This window comes from Brassica napus, chromosome C3, assembly GCF_020379485.1.
Source record: "Brassica napus cultivar Da-Ae chromosome C3, Da-Ae, whole genome shotgun sequence".
NCBI classification, from domain to species: domain Eukaryota; kingdom Viridiplantae; phylum Streptophyta; class Magnoliopsida; order Brassicales; family Brassicaceae; genus Brassica; species Brassica napus.
In genome coordinates, this window is record NC_063446.1 from 62,386,327 (window position 1) to 62,402,519 (window position 16,193).

At 29.4% G+C, this 16,193-nt stretch overlaps 1 protein-coding gene and 2 pseudogenes across 1 annotated transcript; 1 reads left to right on the forward strand and 2 right to left on the reverse strand.

Annotated features, from left to right (window-relative positions):
- Nucleotides 1-387: 387 nt before the first annotated feature.
- Nucleotides 388-2,876, forward strand: LOC106405397 (transcription factor MYB98-like). Its single transcript, XM_013845957.3, has 3 exons — nt 388-1,194; nt 2,131-2,257; nt 2,352-2,876. Exons 1-3 carry the CDS (start codon nt 524-526, stop codon nt 2,832-2,834), a joined length of 1,281 nt encoding a protein of 426 aa, XP_013701411.1. The 5' UTR covers nt 388-523; the 3' UTR covers nt 2,835-2,876.
- On the reverse strand, nt 2,840-5,493 carry LOC125583782 (annotated as a pseudogene).
- An 8,526-nt stretch (nt 5,494-14,019) lies between these two features.
- On the reverse strand, nt 14,020-15,736 carry LOC125583221 (annotated as a pseudogene).
- Between the last annotated feature and the right edge of the window lie 457 nt (nt 15,737-16,193).

A 16,193-nucleotide genomic window follows, 5' to 3' on the forward strand; every position in this document is an offset into this window, starting at 1 on the left:
ACCCCAAATTCAACAACACCCAGTGGTAACGTCAACATAAGTTTTTATCTCACATTTTCTTTACTTGATTTTCATTTATTTACATTTACATCAAAATTATACATCTTACAATCTTTCAAAGGGAAAAATAAGCTTGAACTATATTTAGTAACGTATCACTAAAACTACATTAGTAGATTTTCTTTCCTTGCTGCAATCTATGTCTAAACATTGAAATTAATTTACTCAATTATTTTTTTCCTTCCATCTTTTAAGACATGGTTGAATTTAATAACACTAATGCTACAAGCCTACAACAAACTCTAAACGTTAATTAAATTTAATAACACTAATGCTACAACAAACTCTAAACGTTATATTTTTACTAACAAATTAATGGGCATAGTAAGAACACACATTAAATGTCTTTCATTCTTCCCCTACCTTACAAATACGAGAAAGAACAAAGCAACACACAAGAAAAGAAAAAATACTTCACTTTTTTTTACTAATTAATTAGTTTTTTCTCCTCTTTCCGAAAAATATGGAGAATTACGTCGACGAGAGTGGTTTTGCAACTCTAAACCTAACCAAATTCACACGTGATGAAGAACATATGAAAGAAGAAGATTTTCCATTCGAAGTCGTTGACCAATCAAAGCCCACAAGTTTTCTTCAAGATTTTCACCATCTTGATCATGATCATCAGTTTGATCATCACTATCATCATCATCATGGCTCTACATCTTCAAATCCTTTGCTAGGTGCCCCAAGGACGTTGTCTTGTATCAATAAGGTTCCCTTGCAACATTGCTCTTACCAAGAAAACTTGGTCGACTTTTATGAATCTAAGCCACATTTGATGAATCATCATTTCCAAGCTTCAGACAATCAGTACTTCACTCGTGATCATCACCAAGAGATCAGGTTGGTCGATGAACATAATCCTGTTGACTTGGAACAAAACAACATGATGATGATGAGGATGCTCCCTTTTGAATACCCTCCTACGGCAATAATCAAGCCTACGAACTTCATGATGCCAGATGAAGTTTCATGTGTTTCTGCAGATAATAATTGTTATAAAGCGATGAGTTTCAACAAGACCAAACCTTTTCTGACAAGAAACTTGTCTTCATCATCGTCTTCATCATCATGGAAAGGAAAGAATAATACAACCTTAGTCAAAGGACAATGGACTGCTGAAGAAGACAGGTTTGTTATTAACAATATAAAGCTTACGATCATACTGCATAATCAATATTTCTGACGATATATATAGTTTCATTATATCTTATATATTAAAATAGAGTCACAATCTTGATTCATGTGTGATTTTTTTTAAAAAAATGGAACTAATGGACTCATTCCTAGAAAGTCATGTTACATTTAATCTCTAATCTTATCATTTATATTTTGGGCCTACCAGAAATTTTTATTGGGCTTAGATTTATAGATAATATAAATTAAATAGATATAATTTAATGTTGTAATACTATACCTCTATATGTTAATTATTTAAATATTTGTGATGTTAACTTTTACAATTATAATGACTTTTTTTAAATAACAAAAATCATATTATCTAACATTGATTAATCTTTACTACCTTAAACCAGTGAAAACAAATTTTAAACTATATATTTTATTTTAAAAATTAAACAAAAATTAAATATTTAATTATTTACTCGATAATATAAATCTATGAAGCGAAAAGTTTAATTTCTTAAAATTTTTCTAAATTTGTGAAATGTTACCATATTTTTGAATATGACAATACAACAATATTTTACTTATATATATATATATATTTACGATTTTAATAGTGAAATAATAATCCGAAAATATATATATATATATATATATATATATATATATATATATAGAAGAAGATACAAATACATGTGAAAGTTTGAAAAAATCTATTCAATGAAAAATATATACCGTAAACTTATTATGTTTTAAAAATTGATAGACACATATATATTATAATATATACCAATTTAGAATTGAAAACAAAATGTTTATATAAAAATAAAAGAAAACAAAAACCCGCGGTTGCGTGGATCGAGATCTAATATATAGTTATTACGCAAGATTATTAACAATTGTTACCAATAAAAACGTAATATATTTTGATATATATAATAGGATATTGGTACAGCTTGTGGAGAAATACGGACTGAGGAAATGGTCACACATCGCCCAAGTGTTACCAGGAAGGATTGGGAAGCAATGTAGAGAGAGATGGCATAACCATTTGAGACCTGACATTAAGGTATTAACAACTAGTAACCAAGATTCATGTCATGATGATTATGGAAACTAAATATTAAATAGTGTTTGAGAGAATATGAGTATATTTTTCACAGAAAGAAACATGGAGTGAAGACGAAGACAGAGTGTTGATAGAATTTCATAAAGAGATTGGAAACAAATGGGCAGAGATTGCAAAAAGACTCCCTGGAAGAACAGAGAACTCGATCAAGAACCATTGGAACGCAACGAAACGAAGACAATTCTCCAAGAGAAAGTGTAGGTCTAAGTATCCAAGACCTTCTCTATTGCAGGATTACATTAAGAGCTTGGATTTGGGAGTTTTGTCGTCTTCTTCTGTTCCTGCAAGAGGTAGACGCAAAGAAAGTAACAAGAAGAAGGATATTGTGGCGGTTGAGGAGAAGAGGAAGAAGAAGAAGGAAGAGAAGTTTTACGGACAAGACAGGGCTGTGCCTGAATGTGTGTTTGCTGATGGCTTCGGATTTAATGAGAACCTGCTTGAGGAAGGATGTAGCATTGACTCGTTGCTTGATGATTTTCCTCAGGTTGACATCGATGCTTTTGTTCATGGAATCTGACTTGCATTGCTTTTTCTTTCGTTTTTTTTTTAGTTTCGTTTTTTGGTATGAGAGAGATTCCACCAAACCTTTTAGCAAAAATAATTCCACTGAATAAAACAACATAACTATATTTTATGTTTACAACTTTACATGTTACAACAATGTGTGTTTCTTTCAAATGAAACCAAAATATTTCATGTTGTAATCATTTTCTTGTAAATGCTTGTTTGCATTAATAATTTGCATTTTTTTGATGAGAAATAAAAAAAAATGTATCTATATGTATTTAAGAAGGTAAAGATTAGTTTAACATGCTGAAGTAACAGAGACCCCGAAACCTAACTTGTACAACAAGAATATTACTTAATTTGTGGATCAAGCAACCATATGAGAAACTTCTGTCACAAGAAAAGGAAGTCTTACAAAACAATAAACAAAAAAAAAAAAACCCTTCAGAGCAATACATAAAGTCATCTCTTAGCAATCGATCAAAAGGCAGTTCTGGGGAAAGGAGGTCGTATCAGTCTTAGAGAGGAAAGGATTGATTCGAACTAAAACAAGAAAAAACACAGAAGCAAGCAATGATAGACCAGAGAATAAAATGGTGGGTGTTCTGTTCTGTCTTCTCAATAGACCTTTAAGGAAAGGATAAAGACAAAGAACAACCCAAAACGCGAAGAAAAGTCTCCCAGTCAAATCCGTTTTTTGCAAATCTTATTAAGACATAAAAAAGAAAACTATGTTTCCGTTAGCGCACTGATCACTCTTTGTGGATTCCATCAAATCTCTGGGGGAACTGAATATAGCAAACGTCTTGAACAACAATTGGATCCATCGAAAAGAAAAATATTGCTTCACTGAGGGCTTTGCTATTGTTGACGTAGTGATAACAACCAAGATTAAGAATGAATAGAGCATTTCTTAAAAACGCAGACAATATGTGTTGAGTTTGAAGCTTTTCCCAATGTGTTCTCTGCTCCAGCCTTCTTGTGATACTCATATCAAGGTCTCTTCTCTATAAAGACGTAAACTAATCTTGGAAGTTCGTTTCCTGGAATATATGTCTCAAACACAATGAGAACAAATTGAAATTAAAACATCCCAATTTCCTCTGGTAAAGGCTCATATGAGTTTTGGGGTTGAAGAATTACAGAACTAATAAAAGAATTTGGTACTAGACATTTTTGTGGAAATGCCTCTCTTTTGTTCAAAATGACATGAAAAAAGTGGACGATACAAGAAACAAATCAAGGTAAACTAGACAGCTGTTTCTTTCCTTTTGTGTGGTTGGTTGTTTTGTAATAAACTTGAAAGATAAGAAGAAGACACAAGTGGAGGATGATAACTTCCAGACCTTGTGGGTTCTTTTCCGATGTTCACTGATGTGAAGTATCCTTCTTCTCCAACAATGAAAGCTGTTGTTGCGTATTGCCTGGATGAGTCATTTAAGCCTCTATCGAAAACCACAGCGACTTTCTTCTCCTCGTCAATGAAGAAGCTCCCATGATTCCTGTGAACCAAAGGGTGTCTCGGTGGTTTTATTGTCATATCCACCTTCAAAAACTTGCTCCAGGACACCGCATTAGACTCAATCTTATTTGTAACCCAAAAATCCAATATATTAGCACGGCGAGTTGCTCCTCCCTAACACAAGATAAAACCACAGCCTCGTGGTGGTTATCAGTGATTGTGAACGGGAGAGTCAGATGCGGTCCAAATCTCTCTTTTGTATAATCAAAACATAGCATAAAAACGCCAAGCCCTATTAACTCATAATTTCCCATTTCATGAGGTGCAGTTCCTCTAGCAAAAAAGTAAGTATCTCCCTTCAGAGTCACCCCGCGTTGATAATAATCAATTTCACAGTCGGGAATCAGGTCAAGAACACTCCATAGAATCGTAGATTTCAGACCCACTGAGTCGGCCATGCGTATAATGATTATAACAACAGTGTAGCCTCAAGATTTTATAGTTAGGGACTTTACTATTGTTATTGCATCCGAGAGCATACATGTTTGACTTGTGGAGCTGCTTTCTTGTTTCGATCCACTTTGTTTGCCCTAAATAAGGGTAAAGCTTCGAGTTCTCTTTAGTGACACATAAGACTAAACCATCACAGTGAAATATTTTAGTTATCTCAACTTGATCAAGTAACCTTACTTGCTTCGTAGATGGATCAACCAAAGCGTCGTGATTGTGGGTTCCTGGGAGACCGAATCTCAAGGAACAAACCTTACTACGTATTGTCATGAACCCTAGAAACTCATGTTGCCTTGATGTTGTTTTACCAACAATAAAGTCTTTGGATAAAACATTCCATAGTTTGCAAGTAGATCGTATTGCTTTTAGAGATGTTATTGGAACTTTGGCTAGTATCTTCTCACCCAACAAATCATGTGGAAGATCGCACATCATCGTCATCATTTCTGATCATTCATCCGAGTTTCAACAAACGCTAGCTGCATTTAAAATGATTAGATTAGCTTGATGATTGTTTCTGTAGTTTTTAGCTTTGGTTTTTAGATTTTAGTTTTTGGTTTTTAGATTTTTGTTTTTGGTTTCTAGATTTTGGTTTTTGGTTTTGCTGTATTTTTTTCAAAAATTAATTAATACATTACACTAAAATATATAATAAAATAGCAATAAATATTTAGATTTTACAATTAAAATTTATCAAAATATTATGATTATTATTTTAAAATAAAATACAATAACATATTTTAATTATTATATTTTTATAAAAAAATATATTATAGTAAAATATATATAAAATATATATAAAATTACACAAAAATAAAAATATTTAAAAGTTTGAAACTACTTAGAAAATTTTATTATATAATCAATACATCATTTTAAAATAAGAAAACAAAATTTAAAATTATAAAATATTATTTATTTTAGTGTGTCTAATAATTCTTAGAGTTATTCAATAATTTTATTTATAGCAATTAATAACTAATGATTTAAAATTAATTAATATTATATATAAATATCAAAATTTATTTGCAGATATGAGACACAAATAAATTATTTTACATTATTGTTTAAATGATATCTTAGAAAGTTGTTTGGAAAATTTCTCTTTATGAAATATTATTTATTTAATTATAAATACATAAATGCATTACTTTCTATAATAAAAGAAATAAAATTCTTTTTTTGTAAAAAAAACCACAAAAGTTAGTTTTTGGTTTTACTTCATAAATATATTGAAATTTTGAAAAACTAGTTTCCCTAAAATTTAGGGAATCCATTTGTTAAAAATCTTGATTGGCAAATCAAATGATTTTTACAAAAAAAAAAACAAAAACCAAAAACTAAAAATTGATCGAAAGAAAAGTGGGTTTTCCAAAAACAAAAGCCAAAAAACTATTTCAAAATCGGTAAACAATCCACCTCTAACATAACAACACTAGATGCGAATCAACTTAATTCAATTAACATATATAGAAAACAATGACACAAATACTCACAAAGGGCTGAACCGATGACCTGCAGCAATCGATGATGATACAAGAAAATAAGGTATCGCGTGTATGTGTCTAAGCATAAGACACACGCCGACACACATCTAACCCTAATTCATCGTGGGCTTAATAATTTATAATGGGTTTACTAAACTGTTATGGGCATGAATATATACACTTGCAAGTCTTTTTTTTTTTTAAGTTGGAACTCTTTATTTTGTTGCTATTTGCCTCTTTACTGCATTTTTTTTCTGACTTACTGCATTTTTTTTTCTGAAAGAAGAGCTTTAAATACTGATCAATAATTTAAACAGAATCTCTCTATTATGAAATTAATATTTTGACACATTTGTAGTTTATAGTTAAAATTTAAGTGATAGGAATTTTTTTTGAATAATTCACAAAAATATACATGATGCAAGAGTTTCTAAGGGTAGGCACAAATCAAATATCATTGTTTTTAGGCATATTTGTGACCGATTCAATTCGGATATTCACTGTTTGAATATCCAAATTTTTTTTATATTTTACCCGGATATCCGGTTCGATCGATAAAAATAAAATAAAAAAATTCTAAAAGAATATAAAATAAAATTAATTTATTACAAAAAAGAAAATTATTTACTTTTTAAATTTCATTAACTAAAATAATAAATTCGATAAATAAAATATTGTAAAAATTACATAAAATATAATAATTATAGAATTTGTATATAATATATATATAATTCTGTAAATATATATATAGCAGATCATATATATGTTTCTAATTTATATATTTTATTACATTAATTTTTTTAAAGTATAAAGTAATAATTTTTATTTTTATTTTAATTTTCGAATTTGATTATTTTAAATTTTTTTAATTTAATAAATTAATTTCATTTTTTGAAATAATAATTTTTATACTATTTTATTTCCTTTTAAGATTGAAATTTAATAAAAAAAAGTTTTTTTTGTTTCGTTTAAAAGATTTAACTTATAAAACACTACAAAAAAGAGGTGTTTAACATCATTTATTTTTTATTTTTGCATTAGTTGTAAATGATGAAAAATATTTTGCATCATTTAAATAAATGACTCTGAAAGTGATTATGCAAATAATTTGAATCAATTTATTAATAAATGATGTAAAAATATTTAATATTTACATTAATTATTGTAAGTGATATCATTATGTATCAATTAAAAAAAATGATTTTAACAACTACATCAGTTTCTTATAAATGATGTTAATATTAAAATCGATTCAAATAATTAATTCAAATGATTTATATCATTTATTAAAATTAATTTTAAAATGATTTCGTAATTATTTAATTTATAATTACTAATTAATAATATTATTATCATTTGTACAGTAAATGATTTTCGTCAATATATAAATTAAAGAAAATAAATTTTCATTAACATTTTTTATTTTCCTTTTGAAAATAAAATTTTACAAAGAAAAAATGTACACGACTCAAAAGAAACAAGAAGATAAATTAAAAGAGAGAAAATATTCCTTGAATAAATTTTTCTATGAAAATGATTGAACAAAATTTTCCATGAAAATTAAATATGGAGATCCTTCTTCATTATTTCTTCTTGTGCATTGTAGAATTCTCCACTAATCAATATTCCTTGAGACTTCTATTCTTCTTCCATTTTTGTATGAACGTCATCTCCTTCTATAATTTTAGAAGCTCCTGATCCTAGCAACGAAGAATACTTAAACCATAAACATAAATTTTAAAAAAACTTATAATCTTTGAACCAAGAGAAGAAAGAAAAAAATACCTCTCCGAAATTTCAGTCAGATTCGACTGATTAGCAAATTCCAGTTTCTTTTGATGTTCTTCATAAGAAGAAACAAATACAAGAGATTAAGAATCTGAAAGAAAAAAAGGATGAAGATGGGAATTTTGAGAGAAGAGAATATCGTTTGTTGAGGTGAATCATTTATATAATAACACATGATCTAAATTCTAAATATAAAGCCTCACCCTTGATGGCGGAGGCTTTAGATGTTCGGGAAGCCCTGCTGCATGCTAAAGCCTGTCACCTCTCCAATATCTGCCACAAATCAGATAACCAAATACTTGTTAAAACACTAAACTCGAAGCAACATCCGGTGGAGCTCTACGGAATCAACTTGGATATCAAGAAATATCAAGAAACTATCATCATCTTTTTCTTCTATTACTTTTGGTTATGTTCCTAGGACTCTAAATTCTGCTGCAGACGCCCTAGCTAAAACTGCTTTGTACTACTCGAACTTTTAGCTTCCGATTTTAATGAAATGTTTGGTTGTTCAAAAAAAAAAGTTGAGGTGAATCAGTTATACTACTTCTCGTAATTGTTTTTTCTCTTAAGTTGATGTTATTTTAATTAATTGGTTAACATTTCATTTGGGATTGTAGTAGTGGTTCCATTTTTCTAGGGATTGTAACTGATCATTTAAAGAATTTCACTATATAAAATTATATATATAAACTTATTTTATCGATGTAAATAAAATTTTGGACAACAAGTAAATAAAAATTTACAGTATCTAATATTTTAAATGATGCAAATTAAGATAAACTGACATCATTTCTAATAAAGTTACTTATATAATTTTTTGTTAGCATCAATTTTTATTGATATAAATTTTATATCATTTTAGTAAATGATGTTAACCAAAATAATAAATGCATCAATTGTGGAATTGATATAAATCTAAATAACAATATCAATTTTGTGAAACTGATGCAAATTCATATAAACTGTATCATTTTATTTGAATTGATGTTGAATTAATTAATTAAAACATCAATTATTCTAACTGATTCAATTTTTTTTATATATTTGTGTCATTTCTAAATAAGTAATTCAAAATAGTATCACTTATTTTTGTGATATAATTCACTAGTGTTTTTTGTGAATCGAAATCTAATCAATCATTTAAATTATTCTACCACAACTAAATTTTAAATAAAAATCAGTAATTTAGAAACTTGATTACGTTTCTCCCTACAATCTATATATCTAAAGTAGACTTTTCTCTCTTCTTATGACATGTGGAAGGGGGGTTTTTTGACATGTGTCCACTTTTTTGTTTTATTATATTTTAGATCATTATTCTTTTAGATTATTACAATTTGATTCACTATTTTCTAATTATACACTATCTAATCCTTCTCACACTAATAATCATTATTTGAAGTTTGATAATCTATTTTAATCTATTTTAATATTCAAAAAATTGCAAAACGAATAAAGAAATAAGTGAAAAAATATAAATGTATTTTAAATATTTAATTTATTAACAGCTAAAAATAACATAAACTTTCCCGATTTTATTATTTTTTTATTATTTTCTATTATTTCATTTACAACTATATATTTATCTTAATATTAACCAAACTAAAACATAACACATAATCTAAACATAAAACCTCCATAATCACAGAGAAAAAAATGTCAAATTAATACTAACTCAATAAAGGTCCAGAATTCAAAGGCGATCAAGAACGAAAACTAACTTACCCCACTTTATCATAGAGTGTCTTGGCCAGAAAAATCAAAAATCAGTAAAATGTAGAAAGATAATCTTGAGATAAAACAATCTCTCAAACACAAATGAGCGTGATCAAGGACCAATGCAAAGAATAAAGAAAACAGGTTAGAGGAAGAATAATCAACAGAAGGCCAAAATCACCACGAAGCAGGAAGAGACATACATAACGAACGATAAGCACAACCACCAGCTAAGAGGTAAGAAGCACCTCACAAACTAAACAAGCACAAACAAGACGCCTATGCCGGTGAAGAACCACAAAGCTCAAGATAGAAGGGACCAAAGCTCAAAGAGACTAATACCGCACACTTATACTAAGGGGAGTAAAGGAAGAAGAGAACAACATGAGTGAGGGAGAACGAAAACCAACCCCGAGAAACATGAGCCCAGACTTGAGACCAGAAACAATCTTCCAAATCTACAGAGCATACTCGGAGGAGAACATTATCCAAACCTGGAGTGGCAAACATGGCGAAAGAGAGAGTCACAGAGACGCAAGCAACGATGAAAGCTGCAACGAGATGAGGGAACATAAATGGAAGGGTAGACAAAACGAAATCATCGTGGAGCCGTCCTCGAGCTATAGAAGTCAAATTACCAAAAACCATATCTTGAAAACCAAGACGAGAAGGGAGTATCAATGGTAAGCTAACGACGAGGAAAACAACTTTAAAAACGACTAAACTCTGACTCAACCCAAAGAGATGCAGTTCAAAATATCAGCTAAAATATAAGGAAGAAGAGGAGAATCCTATATTGAATGAAGCAGCCTAAAACAACGCTAGAAATAACCTCACAGCTGGGAACTCCTAAACCCGATTTACAACAAATACCAGAAATCTCAAGGTGAAGAAGGCGATAAAGAACAAGAGCATGGGGTGAGTCTTTTTCGGTGATGATGAGAAACACCGCATACCAGAAAGGTAAACAAAATACATAGATGTTGAAGGCTCAATTTCAAAATATGGAAAAAAGACAAAAACATCTTGAAAGTTATAATGTTCAAAAATATGAAAAAAATAAAAAATAATTTTGATGCTGAAACCGTTAATCTTAAAATCAACAAATGCATAAATGCAAATTTAAGTTATTGAAATTCAATATATTTTTGATCGCTTCACTACTATACTAAAAAACACATTATTGTAAAAACAAAAACAAAATATATTAACATATCACTATTACTACTAAATAACACAATAAAAACACCAAATAACGTTCTTAACAATTAAAAGTGATCATCTAATTACATTATCCAAGAAATCATACTTTTAACAACAATAACACAATATTCCGCGCAAAACGCGGACACTCCTCCAGTGAGTAATAAACTTAAATATAGCTTTAATTATTTAACTATCCACAAAAGTTTAACTATTTGTATAAATTTTTCTCTTAGATATGATGTAAATATTAAACGACTAAATATTCTTGTCAAAATGTAAATATCTATATTAAATTGATCATGTTACAATGATCTTAACATCATGTAATGAATTTTGAAAAATAAAATTAATTATTATTTATAAAAGATATTGTAGTGACACAATATCTTATTACAATTTTACCATATATATATATATATATATATACATATATATATATATATATATATATATATATATATATTTATCAATAGAAACATAAATATATAAAATATTAATAAAATAAATGAAATTATTTATTAATTTATTAACTTGTTTGTTGTGTATGTTTATAATAAATTTTAAACTAAGATTTGAGTTATTTTGCTGATTTGTTTTAGTTATGGTAACTACCATATATATATTTATTGTTTTATAGTTGAATTTCTATAATTGAAATTGATGTCATAGTTATGTTAAGCCATGTCATGATTACATAGGATCCATATCATCATTTTTAATAAGATATGTCATCATTTATTCGTTAGAAAGATTGTGGTGGACACCACTAAGCAAATCACTTGTCAAAATGTAAATATCTATATTAAACTGATCATGTTACAATAATTTTAACACCATGTAATAAATTTTGAAAAATAATATTAATTATTATTTATAAAAGAATTAGGTAGTTACACAATATCTTATTACAAACTTTTAGATATTATTTGCAAAATGATTTTGACAAATATCTTTTTTACAATTTCTTTCACTAAATCAATATGATATGACATACCATAATTGATGAAATGACTTATGGTTAAATGTGACATGGATAATTACATTTAATGTTTTTTTTTTGTTTGGTAATTTTCATTTTAAGAATATGGTGGTAAATTATACATCATCATTAAAGTAAATCTATTCAAATATGACATTAAATAACATAATGATAAAAATATATAATATTTTACATATTATGAAATATTATCTATTTCGTTTTTATAACTATACCATTTTATTACTAATTTTTTTTTCAGTTTTTTTACAATTTTGTTTTTAACAAAGTAAAATTTAAATCTTAATATTATTAGCTTCTTTTATATAACTTTAAATATATACATATCATTCGAAATATAATTTTAAAAAACAAAAATATTTATTTTATTTTAATTTTTGTTTTATATATCTACAAATTTTAGAAATACTGTTTAGTTGTACTTTTGATAATTATACAATTTTATCCAAAAGAATAGATAAAATTTTATCTAAGATTATAATTTTTAATATATACATATCTATTTTAAATATAAATTTAAAATAAACAAAATTGTTTTATTTTATCTTTGTTTTATGTTCATTAAATCAAAAGTTATATTAAAATATTGGAAAGAATAATAAAATATAAAATAATAATAAAATTTTATTTTCAAATAAAATTTAAATTTAAAAATTTTATTACTGCACGCTGTGTAGGAAAACACCTAGTTTTACCATATATTTATATATATATGTTTCTCAATATAAACATTAAAACTATATAAAATATGAATAAAATAAATGAATATATGTTTTCAGTAACTTCTTTATTGTTTATGCTTATAATAAATTTTAAGTAAGATTTTAGTTATATATTTTGCTTATTATTTTTGAAAAATAATATTAGTTATTATTTTTAAAAGAATATGGTAGTGACACAATATCTTATTACACTTTTACAACATATATATGTTTCTTCTTCCTTCATTTGTAGTGTTCTTACATTCTCTTTTTAGAGTTTGAAGACCTACTTTTTAAGAGGTCTAAAGCTTCGCCTATGCTCCTTTGGACATATTTTCTCCATCAACCTTCTAAGTGTGTTTTCATTAAATCGTTGATCGATGATTAGACAGGAAGTAGGAAGTCTTTTTATCTTGCTTACGTACGTCAATCAAACCATCTTTTGAGTTTGAGATAGACCACCATCATTCTCCGGTTTAGTGAAGTCTTTTTCGACTATCTCACGTCATGTTCTTCTAAGATAATCATCATTCTTAGACTTCAATTATCATAGATACTCGTTGTGAGCATTGAGACTTGGAAGGAAACACCGCTACTTACAATCTTTAAAATTAATTAGTGATGAAATTTTTTAAAAGTTTTCGAAGAGAAGTGATTTTATAAACATGAAAGATTTTAAGAAGATGAAATACTTCCATATGAAGAAGAAATATTTTATTACTAAAGAGAATTTAGTACTATATAAGATTTCTCTTTTCTTGGATGGTTTAAAATGAGAAAGGAGATGGGGTATTTATAGTTTTCATTTTTCAAAGTACAAAATATATCAAATATTTTAATCCTAGTTCTAGAAAATTCTACCAAAAGATCTACATGATTTTATTCTAATTAATTGTTAGATTTTTATCCCAAAACTAACTAAATCATGTTTAACTTTTGACAATTTTTTTTTTATCACCAGTAAAGTTTTATCAACTTTCATTTTTTTCACTGGAATTTTGTTAATGGAACGAGACCCAACTGAGCCGAGCTCAACATAACATAAAACACAACATGAAACAAAGGCCCAACATAGAAGCCCAGGCTATACAAACAACTTTAGACCGTAAGCCCAAACAGAAAACCCATCGCAGAAGAAAATTGACTCACACAACCACGTGTTCGATCGCCTGGCGATCAATAGACATGTGACTTGCCAAGAATCAACCTTCTTCCTCCGATAGATAGAAAACTTCATGTTTATAAAAAAAACCTTTGACTTATTTTTTTAGAACGTGCTTTTTAGAAAAACCTTCCACGCGTTCGATCGCTCAAAACGTGATTTTTTAGCTTGTGCTCCATGTGTTGTATACTGATTTGCACGACGCCGCATTGGACTCAATCTTATTTGTAACCCAAATCTCCTATATATTAGATAGAAACTTCTCATAACGCACCGCGAGTTTCTCTTCCCTACCACAAGATAGAGCCACAGTGTCATGGACATGAAAAATAAAGGGGAGAGGCAGAAGCTGTCCAAATTTCTCTTTTGTATAATCAAAAGATATAAGAAAATGTCTGGCCCTAACATATACTCATTTCCCACTTCATGAGGTGCAGTTGCTATTCTCACTCTAGCAAAAAAAGTAAGTACCTCCCTTCAAAGTCAGGCCTCTTTGATAAGTTTGTATTTGATAGTCGGGAATGAGATCAAGAACACTCCATGAATCAGAGCTACAATTGTAGATTTCAGACCAATTGATTTGGCCATAGTTATTTTCACTATGTAGCCACAAAATTTTATAGTTAGGGATCTTACGTTTATTGTATCCGAGACCATACATGTCTGACCAGTAGAAATGTTTTCTTGGTTCGATCCACCTTGTTTGCCCCAAATAACGGTTCCACACAAAGAGCTTTTAGTCGTACTTAGTGACACATAACACTAAGCCATCATAGTGAACTATTTCAATTATCTCAACTTGATCAAGTAAACCTACTTGCTTCGTTGATGGATCAACCAAATCATTGTGATTTCGGACTTCTTGGAGATCAAATCTCAAGGAACAAACCTTATGACATATTGTCATAAACCCTAGAAACTCATGCTTCCTTGATGTTTCTTTGCCAACAATAAAGTCTTTGGATAAAACATTCCATGATTTGCAAAATTGCAAGTAGATCATATTGCTTTCAGAGACGTTATTGGAATTCGGCGAGTATTTTCTCACCCACCAAATCATGTGGAAGATCGCACATCATCGTCATCATTCATCCAAGTTTCAATAAACGCCAGCTGCATTAGAATTTATTAGATCTAAATAACAACACTAGATGCAAAATAACATAGATAAGAGCGACACAAATACTCACAAAGGGCTGAATCGATGATTCTGCAGTAATCGATGATGATAGAAGAAGATCAATAAGGTATCATGTATTAAGTATCAATCACGATATATGATTGTATCAATCATATCATTCATTATTCCTTCGTATCAGTATATTTATGTAAACATATATATTGTCATTAACTAGAATACCGTAGCATGTCATCTGTATATATACTCTCATACTTTGTAATGTAAAGTTATCAATTCAATATAATCTTATATGGTATCAAGAGCCTGCGTTCCAAACCAAAAAAAATTTCTCTCCTTTCTCACAAACAAAACATGAGCTCCGAAACCTCTTTCCCCGTTGTTGTTACTGAAAACATTAATGCAAACTCTCAAACCATTCTCACAATCAACATGTCTAATGTGACCAAGCTCACCTCCACCAACTACTTTATGTGGAGCTTGCAAATCCATGCCTTGCTTGATAGCTATGACCTTTCTGGTCATCTTGACGGTTCCCTCGCCGTCCTTGCTGCAACACTAACCACTGATGATCAGATCTCAGTGAACCCAGCTTTACTTTATGGAAGCGACAAGATCGCCTCATATATAGCGCCCTCATTGGTGCTATCTCTCCTTTTCTGCAGCCGTTGGTCTCGCGCACAACAAGCTCATTCGAAGTTTGGAGCACCCTTGCTTGAACCTATGCAAAACCCAGTCGAGGGCATATAAAGCAACTGAAGACTCAACCGAAAAGCTGGAAGAAGGAAGCCAAAACTATTGATGTATACCTTCAAGGTATCACGACTCGCCTTGACCAACTGGCGATCTTGGGAAAAGTTGTTTCCCACAAGGATCAGATTGATCTCATACTCGATGGACTTCCTGATGACTATAAAACTATAGTCGATCAAGTTGAAGGAAGGGATGTGCCGCCTTCCATCACCGTTCTTCATGAGAGGCTTCTTAATCATGAGGCCAAGCTACTCTCTGCTCCAGACTCGATCCTCTCTCCAGCACCGGTCACTGTTAATGTTGTTCAGCAACGCAACAACAACAATCATTACCGCAACAATCAGAATCGTCACATGAACAACAACAACTCATGGCAGCAGCAGCAGCAGACTCTGCTACCTCAACAGAACAGAGGACCGCGACTGTACCTTGGGCGTTGCCAGATA